Here is a 16,321-nt window from a genome sequence, read left to right on the forward strand (position 1 = left end):
GTACTTCTTTAAATATAGAAACATCAGTTAAAAATAAGAAAAGTCTTTGTTCAGCACCTCTTTTTTTTAATCAAAATTTTAAACTGAATATCCATAAGGAATCATGATTCACACATCTAACACAGTCCAAAATGATTACTACCTTTAATATTTTCATTTTAAAAACTAAAGAGAAAAATCATTTAAAGTCCTCAAGGTAGGCAAATGTTTAAGTGCTCCATGGGTTTTCATCTCCTCATTTTCCACAGGAAGTTTAGGCAGAAAACAGAGAAGACAAAAGAGGGACCACAGCCATAGGCACCGACAGCAGTGACAACAGTGACAAAGGGCTACTGCTTGAGTCAATTCCCTTACTTCCTTGACTGTCATCTACATATGGCTTCCATAAGACTTTAACAACCCTGTGGGAGCTAATGCTTCTGGAGCAGCTGGTATTGTGGCACAACAGGCATCCCATACCTGAATGCCATATGACGTCCCAGCTGTTCTACTTCTGATCCAGCTTCTTGCTAATGTTCTTGGGAGGGAAGCAAATGATGGGCCAGATACCTGGGCCCCTGCCACTGGTGTGGGAAACCAGGATGGAGTACCAGGATTCATCCTGGCCAAGCCCCAGCTGTTGAAGCCATTTTGGGAGTAAACCAGTGGATGGAAGATCTATACCCCCACCACCCATCCCTCTGCATTTGAAACAAATAAATCTGAAAGAAAAATAGAGGGAAAAGAGAGAGAACCCAGAAACAACAAATATGGTTTTATTATAGTGTCTATTTACTATGCTCATACTTCACTATTCAAATTTGGGTAGAATAACATGAATAAGCATTCAATTTATGAAGCATTCAGAGACAATTGTGGGATTTACCAACATGGCTCCTACAGGGCAGTGGTTTTCAGCTAGGGATGACTACACACCTTCCTCCCAAAGAACATGTGGCAATGTCTATAGACATTTTGATTGTCACAACCTCAGGAGAGGTGCTGCTGGCATTTAATAGAGAAGAGACCTTGATAAATATCCTATGTACTCCATTACCCCAATTAAGTATTATCCAAGCTAAAGTGTCTCTAGTGCCAAGGGCTAGAAATCCTACTCTAAAGGCCATTCTTGTACTATGTGATTTGTTAATAATTTTCTGACTCATCAGGATAATTGACAAGGCAGAGGAAGGAAAAATAAAGTAACAACTAGGGAAGAAATGAACTACAAAAATATGACAGCTGTGACTTACCCCATGGCTTGGGTTGAGAACCTTCCTGCCCCTCTCCCTCTACCACGTCCAAATCCTTAAAAACAAAAATTGCACGATAAAATAATACTTATATCCTAAACAATTAGGGTTCTATCAAATTCTCCATCCTTACTCATCACCAAAACATTATTATTGTTCCCAACAGCACCGACATTTCCATCCAGGGCACCCTATTTGTTGTTCCCTGCTGACACAACTACCTACCAAGATAGTGAATTCAAAAGCTATTAAAGATAATTTCTGCTAGTGTACTGGTGATATCTGATAGCTTTACATAGGCAGGCTATGTTATAAAACCTTCTGTGTCTTTCTCTTTTAACATCTATTTATTTGTTTGAAATAAAGAATGACAGAGAGGGGGAAAGACAGACATACACAGAGACGAGACAGAGAGAAAGAGCTATCTTCCATATGCTGGATCACTCCTGAAATGTCCACAACATCCAGGTCTAGGCCAGCCCAAAGCCAGAATCAAGAACTTCATCCAGGTCTCCCACATAGGTGGCAACACTTGAGACATCATGTACTACCTTCTCACTTAAATTAGAAAGAAGCTAGATCAGAAACAAAGGAGCCAGGACTCAAACTAACACTCCAATATGGGATGCCAGTATAGCAACAGGAGCCTTATCTGTTGTGCCACAATGCAGGCACCAATTGGAAACTTCTAAAATCAACTACTGCAGGTGGCACTGTGGTACAGTGGGCTAAATCAGTCTGTGACGCCAGCACCCCATTTATCAGGGTGCAGGTTCAAGTCCCACAGCTCCTTGCTAATGAGTTTAGGAAAGCAGCAGAAGATGCCCCAATTGCATGAGTCCCTGGGAGTTCCTAGCTTCAGGCTTTGGCCTGCCCTAGCCCTGGTCCTTGTGGGAATTTGGGGAGTAAACCAGTAAATGGGAGAACTTTCTCTCTATTTCTATCTTTTCTCTGTCGTCCTATCTTTTTAATTGATTTCCTAGAAATTCTAAACTGAGGATCAAAAACCTAAACTTACAAACTGAAATTATAAAACTTGTGAGGGAAAAAACAGGGCAAACACCATACAATGTTGGATTAGGCAATGGCTTACTGAATATGAAACCAAAGGTATAGGCAATATAAAAAAATTGGACTATGAAAATTAAAAATTCCTATGGGGGCAGTCATTTGGCAGAGTGAAGCCCCCAGTTAGCATGTCCACATCTCATATCAGAATACCTAGTCTGGGTCACAATGCTCCACTTCTGAATGAGTTTTCTTCCAGTGCATAACTTGGGAAGGCAGCAATGATGGCCAAAGTGTATGGGGCCCTTGTCACCCATGTGGAGACCCAGACAAAGTTCTAGGATATCAGCTTCAGAGTAACCCAACCCTGGCTGTTGTTGGCATTTTAAGAGTCAACCAGTGGATGGAAGATCTCTGTTTATCTGTCTCCTCCTATCTCACCTCTATGCTTTTCAAATAACGTGAACATAAATTTTTTTTTTTAAATTTTTTGACAGGCAGAGTGGACAGTGAGAGAGAGAGACAGAGAGAAAGGCCTTCCTTTGCTGTTGGTTCACCCTCCAATGGCCACCGCGGCCGGTGCACCGCGCTGATCCGGTGGCAGGAGCCAGGTACTTATCCTGGTCTCCCATGGGGTGCAGGGCCCAAGCACTTGGGCCATCCTCCACTGCACTCCCTGGCCACAGCAGAGAGCTGGCCTGGAAGAGGGGCAACCGGGACAGAATCTGGCGCCCCGACCGGGACTAGAACCCGGTGTGCCGGTGCTGCAAGGCGGAGGATTAGCCTAGTGAGCCGCGGTGCCGGCTGAAAATAAATTTTAAAAAAAGGTTGGCATGTAGTCAAAACATTATCAATAGAGTAAAAAGGCAACCCAAAGGATGGGAGAAAGTATCTGTAAACTACATATTTGATGAGACAGTAGCATTTAGAATATATACAGCACTACTAAAAGTCAACAACAAAAACAAACCATTGGATTCAAAAAGGAGCAAAAGGACTTGAATAACATTTCTCTAAAGAACAAATACAAATGGCCAGCAAGCACATGAAAATATATTCAACATCACAGAGCAATAGGGAAACATGTCAAAACTAGTAAAAGATCACCTCACATCCACTACGATAGCTATTATCTTTTAAAAAATCAGAAAACAACAAGTGTTGAAGACAGAGTGCACCTTTGCACTCTCGTGGTGGGTACATAAAATGACACAGTAGGCTAATCCTCTGCCTGCAATGCCAGCATCTCATATGGGCACCAGTTCTAGTCCCAGCTCCTATTCCGATCTGGCTCTCTGCTGTGGCCTGGAAGGGCAGTGGAGGATGGCCCATGTGCTTGAGCCTCTGCACCCATGTGGGAGACTGGGAAGAAGCACCTGGCTCCTGGCTTTGGATTGGTGCAGCTCCGGCCACTGCAGCCATTTGGGGAGTGAACCAACAGGGAGGAACTTTCTGTCTCTCCGTCTCATTGTCTATAGTTCTACCTCTCAAATAAATAAAATCTTTAAAAAAAAATGGTGCAGGAAAGATCTGGCATCAGGGCACAGCTGGTTAAGCCACTGCCTGCAACACCAGCTTCAGAGTGCTGGTTCAAATCCCACTTGTCCCGCTTCCAATACAGCATCCAGGTAATGCCTCTGGGAAGGCAACTGAAGATACTCTAGTGGCCATTCGAGGAGTGAACTCCCGTTCTGTCACTCTGCCTTTCAAATAAAATCATTAAAAAATATGCAATATGGAGCCATAAATTGGATCTAAAACAAGAAATTTCTTTTGTTACTATAAAGAACATTAGTAGGCGCTGTGAGAAGTAGGTTGTCTCCACACGTGGAGCCTGACTCCCATATGGGCACCAGTTCGTGTCCCAGCTGCTTCTCTTCCAATCCAGCTCCCTGTTAACGGTCTGAGAAAGCAGTGGAAGATGGCACACATGCTTGGGCTGCTGCACCCACCTGGGAGATCCAGAAGAAGCCCGTGGCTCCTGGCTTCAGATCTGCTGAGCTCCAGCCATTGCGGCCATTTGGAGAATGAACCAGCAGATGGAAAATCTCTCTCTACCTTTCCCTCTCTATGTAACTCTGCCTCTCAAATAAATAAATAAATAAATCTTTTAAAAAACTTAGTAAGATGAACAGCAAAACTGGAATGAGGTCAGAAGATTGCATTAGGGGCTGACGCTGTGGCATAGTGGGCTAGGCTTTTGCTTATGGTGCTGGCATCCCATATGGGCACTGGTTCATGTTCTGGCTGCTCCTTTCCCTATCTAGCTCTGTGCTATGGCCAGGGAAAGCAGCAGAGAATGGCCCAAGTCCTTGGATCCCTGCACCCACGTGGGAGACCCAGAGGAAGCTCCTGGCTCCTGGCTTCAGATTGGCCCAGCTCTGGCCATTGTGGCCATTTGGGGATTGAACCAGCGGAAGGAAGACCTTTCTGTCTGCCTCTCCTTCTGTCTGCGGCTCTCTCTCTCAAATAAATAAATAAAATCTTTTAAAATTAAAAATTAATAATGCCCTTATTTTACCACTTTAATGTATGTCTTTTCTTTTCTTTTCTTTCTTTTTTTTTTTTTTTTTTTTTTTGAGAGGTAGAGTTACAGACAGTGAGAGGGAGAGAGAGAGGTCTTCCTTCCATTGGTTCACTCCCCAAATGGCAATAACTGCTAGAGCTGCACCAATCTGAAGCCAGGAGGCAGGAGCCTCCTCCCAGTCTCCCATGTGGGTACAGGGGCCCAAGTACTTGGGCCATTCTTTACTGCTTTCCCAGGCCATGGCAGAGAGCTGGATTGGAAGCGGAGCAGCTGGGACTAGAACCAGCGCCCATATGGGATGCTGGTGCCACAGGCAGAGGATTAACCTACTGCACTACAGTGCCTGCCCCTAATGTAGGTCTATTAAGAATTTTTTTTTTTTTAAAGATTTATTAACTTGATGGCCCAGTGCTATGTGCAGCAGGTTAAAGACCTGGCCTGAAGTGCTGGCATCCCATATGGGCGCCGGTTCTAGTCCCAGCTGCTCCTCTTCTCATCCAGCTCTCTGCTATGGCCTGGGAAAGCAGTAGAAGATGGCCCAAGTCCTTGGGCCCCTGTACCCACATGGGAGACCTGGATGAAGCTCCTGGCTTCGGAACAGTACAGCTCCGGCCACTGTGGCCATCTGGGGAGTAAAACACCGATGGAAGACCTCTCTCTTTATTTCTACCTCTCTCTTAACTCTGTCTTAAAAAAAATTAAAAAAAAAAAAAAAAAAAGATTATTTGAAAGGCAAGTTACAGAGAGGGAGAAGTAGAGATAGAGAGATACGGAAAGTCTTCCATCTGATGGTTCACTCCCCAAATGGCCACAATAGCCAAGGCTTGGCCAGACTGAAGCCAGGAGCCACGAGCTTCTTCCAGATCTCCCATGTGGAAGCAGGGGCCCAGGCACTTGGGCCATCATCTTGGTTCCTTGGGCTGACTGGGACCAGAAGAATGTGGTCTCAAGAGGCACCGCCCGTTGGCCATACCCCCCTGTCCTGTGCACAAACTCAGACTCCAAACTGCGACCTACAAGGTGGCAGCACAGAGAGTTCTGCAGGACCAGACCGGGCCAAGTGGCAGGAGCAGTGAGCAGCACCAAGGAGGCTATGGCGGAAGCCAAGATCGTTTACCAACACCTGGACTCTGTCAAGTAGAGTCTGGAGCAGTGAGGTCTGCAGACAGAAATAACTGCTACAAAGGATTTCAGAAGAGTAGAAAATGTGTATCACGTAAAAGCAGAGGACTGTATTACATTTACTGAAATTGGAAAAATGTAAAATATCTTTGACTTCCTTGTTGGAAAGCGAGATAGCTCTGTTGTCATAAGCCCACCCCACAGCTGTAAGACTCCAGGTGCATGCTACTTCAAAAGTATTTGTAACTTTTGAGGTAGAGGAGAAAGAGAAGAAAAGAAAGTATCTCTGAAATTCCCATTGAAATATGTTTATATCTTTTAATTTTTATACTTTGTATGCTTTCTTTTCTCCTGAATATATACCTATTTAGATAAACTTCCTCTCCAAAACACAGTCCATTCTTGATTATAGTCCCACAGAATACTTATGTTTACCTTCTATTTCCAAAAATGTACTCGAGAAATATTCTTGAGATTAAATATATTATGTGCACACTTATGAACTGACAATTCATACATGAGTACATGTAAATAATAGTTCTATTACAGGAAGAAATATTCAAACATTTCCTAATTCTGATTTTTTTTTTTTTTTTTTTTTTTTTTTTGACAGGCAGAGTGGACAGTGAGAAAAAGAGAGAGACAGAGAGAAAGGTCTTCCTTTACTGTTGGTTCACCCTCCAATGGCCGCTGTGGTTGGTGCACTGTGGCCGGCATACTGCACTGATCCAAAGCCAGGAGCTTCTCCTGGTCTCCCATGTGGGTGCAGGGTCCAAGGACTTGGGCTATCCTCCACTGCACTCCTGGGCCACAGCAGAGAGCTGACCTGGAAGAGGGGCAACCGGGACAGAATTCGGTGCCCCGACCGGGACTAGAACCCGGGGTGCCAGCGCCGCAGGCCCTGGCCCAAGTGCCTATTGAGCCGCGGCACCGGCCCATAATTCTGATATTTAAGCTAATACTTTGTTCTGTTACGGTTTCATATGAAATCTAGTTTTATATAAAAACTACGCTTCAACAAGTTAAATTCTAAAAATTGAAAGACAAAAGTGTTTATAGGCCAGCTCACTTGGCTAATCCTCCGCCTGTGGCGCCGGCACCCTGGATTCTAGTCCCGGTTGCTCCTCTTCCAGTCCAGCTCTCTGCTGTGGCCCGCGAGGGCAGTGGAGGATGGCCCAATTGCTTGGGTCCCTGCACCCACATGGCAGACCAGGAGGAAGCATCTGGCTCCTGGCTTCGGATTGGCGTAGTGGCCATTAGGGGAGTGAACCAACAGAAGGAAGACCTTTCTCTCTCTCTCTCACTGTCTGTAACTCTACCTGTCAAATTAAAAAAAAAAAAGTGTTTATAAATGAAAAGGAATTCTTATATTCACCATACATTCAGGAAACGAGCACCAGGAAAAAAAGTAAAGTGCAGATCCCTTGCAGAATTCATCTATGACATTTGAAATTAAGAAAAACTGTATAGTAAGTCCTAAGGTTTACTTATTTTCATTTCACCTGCTTAAATGAAAGCAAAATAAATAAATAAATAAATAAATATCAACTCTAGTACCAAGTAGTTAAATTTTTAAAAGATTTACTTATTTATGTGAAAGAGATACACAGATAGAGAAGGAGAGGCGGAGAGGCGGAGAGGCGGAGAGGCGGAGAGGCGGAGAGGCAGAGAGGCAGAGAGAGAGATTGATTTTCCATCCACTGGTTCACTGGATGGCCACAACAGCCAGTGCTGGGCCAGGCCAAAGCCTGAAGTCAGGAGCCAGGAGTTTCATCTGGTTCTTCCATGTGAGTGCAGGGGCCCAAGGACTTTGGCCATCTTCTACTGCTTTCCCAGGCCATAACAGAGAGCTAGATCATTAGTAGAGCAGGCAGGATTTGAACTGGCACCCATATGGGATGCCCATATGGGATCTTTTAAAAGATTGTTAAATTTTCATTCTAACTCCCACCGACACTGGTGCCTATCTGATTTTTTTCATAGTCCCTTCCATTTATAACACAAGTTAAGCTTCAACCTTTAAAGGCTGCATTTTGCAGGGTCAGCACTGTGGCACAGTGGGTAAAGCCCCTGCCTGCAGTGCGAGCATCCCATATGGGCACCAGTTCAAGTCCCAGCTGCTCCACTTCCAGTCCAGCTCTCTGCTATGGCCTAGGAAAGCAGCAGCAAATGACCAAGTGCTTGGGCCCCTGCACCCACGTGGAAGACCTAGAAGAAGCTCCTAGCTCCTGGCTTTGGATTGGTGCAGCTCTGGCTGTTGTGATCATTTAGGGACTAAACCAGCGGATGGAATACTTCTCACTCTCTCTCTCTCTGCCTCTGCTTCTCTGTAAATAAAACTTTAAAAAAAAAAAAAAAAAAAAAAGAGCTACCCATCCCTAAGCAACCAAAGTCCTAAAGGTAGATTCTTCCTCTCAAATGGACAAAGTAAAGGGCTCAATCATGCAGTTATGGGAGTGCTGTCATAAAGATTTGACTGTTTCTCTAATATGTTTATTACAATCAGGAGAAGCATCTAATACCCTAGAAAAGAAAACTCTCAACCTCATAGTAAATTCTGGGTTCTTACGTATGAGGATTATTCAAAACGTTCTGCAAAGAATGGGTGCTTAGCACAGGGCTTTTAGACACCTCTTGAGAAACCCATATCACTTATCAGTCGTTGAGTCTGATTTACTATTACACTTCTGGTTCCAACTTCTTTTTAATGTGCAGGAATGGGAGGCAGAAGGTAAAGGGTCAAGAGTTAGTACTTGACCACTCACATAGTTGACCAAAACTGAATTCCCAAACCCTGGCAACACCACGGCTCAGGCTGCTGCAGGCATTTGAGGGAATCAGCAGATGGAAATGCTACCTCTCTGTCTCCTGTTGTCTCACTACATTTCAAATAATAATAAAAAAAAAAAAAAAAAAAAGAAAGAAAGAAAGAATAAAAAAAATTAGGAGCCAATACTGTGGCAAAAAGGTTTATGCACTGCCTGCAACTACCTACCAGTTTGAGTCCTGGCTGCTCCACCTCCGATCCAACACTCTGTTAATTAGTCTAGGAAAGCAATGGGAAATGTCTGAACCCCAGCCATCCTGGTGGAAGACCAGGATGAAGTTCCAGGCTCCCGGCTGTGACATGGCCCACCTCCAGCCCTCCTGGACATTTGGGGAGAGAACCAGCAGATGGAAGATACTCATTCTCTTTCTTCTCCTCTCTGTAACTCTACCTTTCAAACAAATAAATCCTTAAAAATAGATAAACAGGGGACCACATTGAGGTATAGCAGGTTAAGCTTCCCATATGGATGCCAGTATGAGTTTTAGCTGCTCCACTTCCAATCCAGCCCCCTGTAAATGCACCTGAGAATGCATCAAAGGATGGTCCAAGTGTTTGGGCCCCTACAGTCACGTGGGAGACCTGGATAAAGTTCCTGGCCCCTGACTTGGGTCTGGCTCAGGCCTCACCCTGACTTTTGGGGCCATTTGGGAAGTGAACAGTGGAAATCAAAGTAATTCCAGAGCCAGCATTGTGGCGCAGCAGTTAAGCAGCTGCCTGCAACACTGGAATCCCAGATGGGTACCAGTTCAAGTCTTGCCTGCTCCATTTCCAATCCAGCTCCCTGCTAATGTGCCTGGGAGAGTAGTGGAAAATGGCCCAAGCCCTTGGGCCCCTGCACCCACATAGGACACCTGGACGAAGCTCCTGACTTCATTCTGGTCCAGCCCCAGCTGTTGTGGTCATTTTAGAAAGTGAATCAGCATCAATCTCTCTCTGTAGCTCCCACTCTTTCTCTGTAACTTTATCTTTCAAACAAGTAAGAAAAGAAAAGAAAAGAAAAGAAAAGAAAAGAAAAGAAAAGAAAAGAAGAAGAAGAAAGAAAGAAAGAAAGAAAGAAAGAAAGAAAGAAAGAAAGAAAGAAAGAAAGAAAGAAAGAAAGAAAGAAAGAAAGAAAGAAAGAAAGAAAGAAAGAAAGAAAGAAAGAAAGAAAGAAATTCCAAGAAGCATATTTTAACTAGAATAGCCTGGTCAAAAACAATTACGCATGTAACATTGGGCTTAATTAACTGTGACTGCCTGCCAGGGAGGCAAAGGAAACTACTGGCCAGTGAAGCCAGACTATTCATTTTGTTACCATCTCTTTTCTGTCCCAAAGTGTAGAAACAAGGAGTACCTCAGCAAGTTTGCTTACCTTCTCTCTAGCTTTAGTGTGACAATGGTAAATCTGAAATTTTCTTCACAAAAATGTGTTTTTGACTATACATAACAGTAAACAATTTGAGCTCTGAGAAGACAGAATTGTTCTTTTTTATTATGTAACATGTGACAACCTATCATAGAATACCTTGAATCTTTTAACAGGACCTTCAATTTAATCTCAGAATTAAGTCAGCATCTTTCAGAGTTAAATAAGCCAAATTCAACATTTTGTACACAAAATACAATATGACTTATTTGGTAGCTGAGTACCTTTGAATAGTCAATATTTATAAAGTTCCAAACAGCACTCTTAAGTTTCCAGAAAGCAAAAACTACGAAATTACTGTAGACAGCACACTACAACAACTACTCTCTCCAAAGAGACTGCTGTATTCTTAGAAAAACATAACAATTCACAACATACTCCTCTAGAAACTTCACCCAAGTCACAAAATATATTTGTTTTAAGTATCACTCAAACTAATTCTTTCTCCTCAGAACACAGAGCAAACATTCTGGAAAAGTTACAGAAAAAAATATGCATACAAAGGGTAATTTAATTGAACTTAATTTCCTGCAATTCATGCAACACATATTACAGGACATTCTTTGTACAACAATTGAGTTTCTTAACATATATTACCAAATTTCTTAACATATATTACCAATATGCTATTTCATAATACCTTTAAGAGAATTTTTTTTTTCAACTGAATTGAAAGAGGCAAAAAGAGACAAAGACAGAGTCTCCCACAGATGGATTTAGTCTAATCCTATTCACAACAACTGGAGCTGGGACAGTCTGAACTGAGAAGTCCAGAACTCAAACCATGCCTCTCCTTCTTATGGCACAGATACAACCACTTACACGATCACCTGCTGCCTCCCAAGGTGCACATTAGCAGCTGGGAGTCAATTCCAGGCATGCAGATATGAATCATGGGTGTCCCAGGCAATATTTATGACCCACTTAGCCTTTTTCAAACTTAAAATAACTCCTGGTTGGGCACTGTGTATCAGTGAAGATTCAGCTTTGGGGGCCTGAGCTGTGGTGCAACAGGCTAAACCCCTGGACTGCAGCTCCAGCATCCCCTATGGGCACAGGTTTAAGTCCAAGCGGCTCCACATCTGATACAGCTTCCTGCTTGGGCCCCTGCACCCACATGGGAGACCCAAAAGAAGCTCCTGGCTTCGGCCTGGCACAGTTTCGGTCTTTACAGCTATTTCAGGACTCTCTATCTCTACCTCTCTTTGTAACTTTGCCTTTCAAATAAAATCTTTTTTAAAAAAAAATTTATTTATTTATTTGAAAGCAAAGGTACAGAGAGGCAGAGAGAGAGAGGTCTTCCATCCGCCAGTTCACTCCTCAGATGGCCGCAATGGCCGGAGCTGTGCCAATCCGAATCCAGGTCTCTCAGGAGCTGCAGGGCCCAAGCACTTGGGCCATCTTCTACTGCTTTCACAGGCCATGGCAGATAGCTTGATCAGAAATGGAGCAGCCAGGACTCAAAGGGGTGGCCATTTGAGATGCCAGCACTGTAGTTGGTGCTTTTACTCACTAAGCCACAGTACCAGCATCTCACATAAAATAAATCTTAAAAAAAAAAAAAAAAAAAAAAAAAAAGCATGGCCAGCGCCGTGGCTCACTAGTCTAATCCTCCGCCTGCAGCACCGGTACCCCCGGTTCTAGTCCCGGTTGGGGCGCCGGATTCTGTCCAGATCTCTGCTGTGGCCCAGAGTGGAGGATGGCCCAAGTGCTTGGGCCCTGCACCGGCATGGGAGACCAGGAGGAAGCACCTGGCTCGCCAGCCACAGCGGCCATTGAGGGGTGAACCAACGGAAAAGGAAGACCTTTCTCTCTGTCTCTCTCCCTCTTACTGTCTAACTCTGCCTGTCCAAAAAAAAAAAAAAAAAAAAAGAGCAGCTTTGGGGGCAGGCAGCTGCACATCAGTTCTGGCACCACATCCCATATCCAACGCCTGGGTTATATTCCTGGCTCCAGTTCCAACCCAGTTTCCTGTTAATGTGCACCCCAGGAGACAGCAAGTGATACTAAGTACAGTATGAGGGCCCTTGCCATGCAGCTGGGAGATCCAGACTGAGTACCAGCCTTCTGGATTTGGCCAAGCCCAGCCATGACTGTCGCAGGCATCTGGAGAGTAAACCAGTAGATCTAAGAACTCTCTCTCTCTCTCTCTCTCTCACACACACACACACACACACACACACACAAATTTAAAAACATTTTTTAAAATAATAAACACATTACAGGGAAACATTTCTTAATAAGAAGACTAGGAAAGGAAGGAGAAGGGAAAGAAGGGGAGGGAAGGAAAGGGGAGGAGGAAGGAGCCACTGCTTGGGATACTCAGGTCTCAGATCAGAGTTTCTGAGCTCGAGCCCCAGCTCCACTTCTGACTCCACCTTCCTACTGATGTGCATCCTGAGAGGTAGCAGTCACTGTCCAAGTACTAGGTTCCCTGTCACTCACATGGGAGACCCAGTCTGGCCAACGCAGGCATTTGGGAAGTGAAGCAACAGAATGAAGATTTCTCTGTCTTCCAAATGAAAAGTGGAAATTAAAAGGTAACATATTATTTATAAATGGCCAAAGCACTTACACAAACATGTCATGAAAGTGGACATACAAAGTCAACAAGTTCATGATAAAATCTCTAGCATTGCTCACCATTGGAGAAATGCAAATCAAAACCACAATGAGATACTCACCTAACACCTGTCAGAGTTTAGTGATGACAGGAATACAGAGAAAGTGAACCCCTAAATACTGTTGATAGAAATGTAAATTAGTTACAGCTACTAAAAATAGGGGCAGAGAGCTCACTTAACAGTTCAAACACCCACATGCCACATCAGAGTGCCAGATTCAAATCCTCATTCCACACAATCCAGCTTCCTACTACTACTCACCCTGAGAAGTGGCAGATAATGGCTCCAACTACTGGGGTCCCTGCCACCAACATGGGAAACGGGAAACCTGAACTGACTTCTGGCTTTGGTATGGTTCAGCCCTGGGAGCTGCAGGCACGTGGGAAATAAACTAGCAATAGAAGATTCTCCCTATCCATGTCTGTGCCTTTCAAATAAATTTTAAAAATTCTTGGCTGGCACCGCGGCTCAATAGGCTAATCCTCTACCTGCGGCACCAGCAAACCGGGTTCTAATCCCGGTCGGGGCCCCGGATTCTGTCCCGGTTGCTCCTCGTCCAGTCCAGCTCTCTGCTGTGGCCCAGGAGTGCAGTGGAGGAAGGTCCAAGTCCTTAGGCCCTGCACCCGCATGGGAGACCAGGAGAAGCACCTGGCTCCTGGCTTCGGATAAGTGCAGTGCACCGGCCACAGTGGCCATTGAGGGGTGAACCAATGGAAAAGGAAGACCTTTCTCTCTCTTTTCTGTCTGTCTACTCTGCATGTCCAAAAAAAAAGAAAAAAAAATTCTTAAACTGAGTCAGGGCTTACTCAGCTCATCTGAAAAGCATCAACAGTTTCTTCAAAATTATATAATCAAAGAGTTCATTCACAGGAATTCACAAATGAATCATAAGACTTTAGAAGACCAGTCATTTTTTGGAGGACACTGCCACCCCTTGTCAGATCAGAGCATAGGAAAGCAATAGCCTGCCTTCTTCCATCTGATCACACTCTTCCTTCCCTCTTGTTCTTACCTCTACCACGTGCTCGCTTGCCACGGTCTGAAGGTTTGTCCCCTTGATTGCAATCAATTCCATTCTCTTCACCTCTAACTAGGAAAAGAAAAAGAGCAGAAAAATCTACTTTTCTTTCTAAACCTCCTGTACATAACCTTACCAGACACTTAATGGACCCAAGGACAAAATGAAAAATAGCCTAAAAAGAAGGCAAAAATTTCATCAAGGAACTCACATTAATGTAACAGGATAATAAAAAAAAAAAAAGGTAACTCAGGCCGGCGCCGCAGCTCACTACGCTAATCCTCCACCTTGCAGCGCTGGCACACCGGGTTCTAGTCCTGCTCGGGGCGCCGGATTCTGTCCTGGTTGCCCCTCGTCCAGGCCAGCTCTCTGCTGTGGCCAGGGAGTGTAGTGGAGGATGGCCCAAGTCCTTGGGCCCTGCAACCCATGGGAGACCAGGATAAGTACCTGGCTCCTGCCATCGGATCAGCGTGGTGCGGCGGCTGCGGCGGCCATTGGAGGGTGAACCAACGGCAAAGGAAGACCTTTCTCTCTGTCTCTCTCTCTCACTGTCCACTCTGCCTGTCTCACACACACACACACACACACACACACACACACAAAGATAACTCTCAAACACTGAATGACAGTACATCTTCCTTAACTCACAGGTCAAAATTCTGAAAAGAAATTTAGATACCAGACTGATTTTTCTCTCATCTATATGGACTTGTGCTTCCCTAATATAAATTTGCTTAGAAAACCACTTTCATCATCCAACTAAGTAATCCACCACCAAACTTGCTCATTAGTTACAATGAAAGCCCAAAAAGGTTCAGAATAGCAAAACAGCAATACCGTGAAATATGGAGTCAACAGTTTTATTGCACAGGTTGTTCTACTTTGCTTTCTCGAAGATGCCGAGAGTCGAATTTCCTTTTCCTCATCTCTAAACTGGCCCTAATAACTCTACAATACAGAGATTTCATGAGACCTATTGGCATGCTTGCTCCACGCATCACTTTAAGGGCTTACAAAATTCCTTCTCAGATCTTCTCTGGCAATGCACTTTATTTTCCAAAATTGTCATCTCATTTTCTTTGTTCTTCAAAATTACTGTTTTTAATAGCTCCATTAAAATATTAACAAAATATTTTAGGGCCAGCATTGTGGTTTCGTGGATGAAGCCACCATCTATGATGCCAGCATCCCATAAAGGCACAGGTTCAAGTCCCAGTTGCCCCACTTTTTTGATCTAGCTGCCTCAAAATGCACCTTGGAAAGCAGCAGCACATGTCCCAAGCAGTTAGGCCCCTGCCTCAGATGTAGGAGATCTGGATGGAGTTCCAGGCTTCTACAGTCAGCCTGGCCAAGCCCTGGCTATTTGTGGCCATTTAGGGAGTGAACCAGCAAATAGAAGATCTTTCTCTGTCTCTAATTCTGCCTTTCAAATAAATATTTTTTTAATTTCATTTGTTGTTACATCCCATTTTACCTTAATGAAAGACAAGTTTTAAGAGGGCAAATATTTTTACCTGTTTTAGTCATTTGCTATATATTTGAGGGTGTACAATACATCAATGAAACAAATGAGCTACTGAAGTCTCTAAAGTGATTATGCTAAATTATGTCCCACTCATTCATAACTTAGCTACCTTGGTACATCTGCACAGTACACAGGATTGTTTTAGGTAAATGATGCCAAAACCTAACTCTGATAGAAAGTAATGAGAAAACTGCACTTACTCAACAACTTTCCTGTTAATCTAAATCTCACCTATACCATCCATATCAGCCAACGAAGAAAAAGTCTTTTGCTTTGTTTATTTGAAAGGCAGCATTAGAGAAAGAGGAAAATATAAAGATCTTCTATCCATTGTTTCATTCCCCAGATGGCCACAATAGCTGGGCTGGGCCACATCAAATCCAGGAGCTTCATCTGGGTATCCCATGAGGGTTCAGGGGCCCAAGGACTTTCCCAGGTGCATTAGCATTAAAAGTAGAGCAGCCAGGAATGAACTACCGCCCATTTGGGACACCTGTGTTGCAAGCAGTGGCTTAACCCACTACAGTACAACACCAGCAGGAAAAAACAGTTTCATACAGGGAGACATCATGGTACAGAATGCTGGGCTGCTGCTGTAGCTGCCTACATCCCATATCTGAGTACGAGCTTGAGTCCCTAGTACTCTACTCCTAATCTTGCTACCTGCTGATTCATGTGGAGGTAGCAAATGATGGTCCAAGTGCTTGGATCCCTGCTACCCTCATGGAAGACCCAGATGAGTTCCTGCCTCCAGCCTGGCCCAAGCCCTGGCTACTGTGGCCACTTGGGGAATAAACCAGCAGGTGTAGGATCTCTGTCTCTCTCTCACTCTCCCATTCAAAAATACTTAAAAAAAAAAAAAAAAGTTTCAACTAATATTGAATGACACTCTCAAACATGTAATGCAACTAACTAGCTGCTGCTCATTATTAGTTGTAATTATTAGGACAAATTTTGCATTAAAGAAATGGAAATGGACTCATGAGCATTCTTAGGACTAGCCTTTCAGCTGTTTGGAATAAATAAACAA

At 43.9% G+C, this 16,321-nt stretch overlaps 1 protein-coding gene across 30 annotated transcripts in view; it reads right to left on the minus strand.

Moving 5' to 3' along the window:
* Positions 1-16,321, minus strand: part of UBAP2 (ubiquitin associated protein 2) — a 112,325-nt gene that overhangs the window by 44,866 nt on the left and 51,138 nt on the right. For 16 of the 30 annotated variants that reach the window (XM_051856859.2, XM_070053369.1, XM_070053364.1 and 13 more), the window contains 2 exons: positions 13,761-13,838; positions 1,233-1,287 (listed from right to left, as the gene is read on the minus strand). In XM_051856859.2, coding sequence (XP_051712819.1) covers positions 1,233-1,287; positions 13,761-13,838 — 133 coding nt within the window. Of the gene's footprint in view, positions 1-1,232; positions 1,288-12,808; positions 12,862-13,760; positions 13,839-16,321 lie in introns of those variants that run through there. The other 14 variants (XM_070053388.1, XM_051856871.2, XM_070053385.1 and 11 more) reach the window with 4 other exon arrangements.

This window comes from Oryctolagus cuniculus, chromosome 1, assembly GCF_964237555.1.
Source record: "Oryctolagus cuniculus chromosome 1, mOryCun1.1, whole genome shotgun sequence".
In the NCBI taxonomy this organism is placed as follows: Eukaryota; Metazoa; Chordata; class Mammalia; order Lagomorpha; family Leporidae; genus Oryctolagus; species Oryctolagus cuniculus.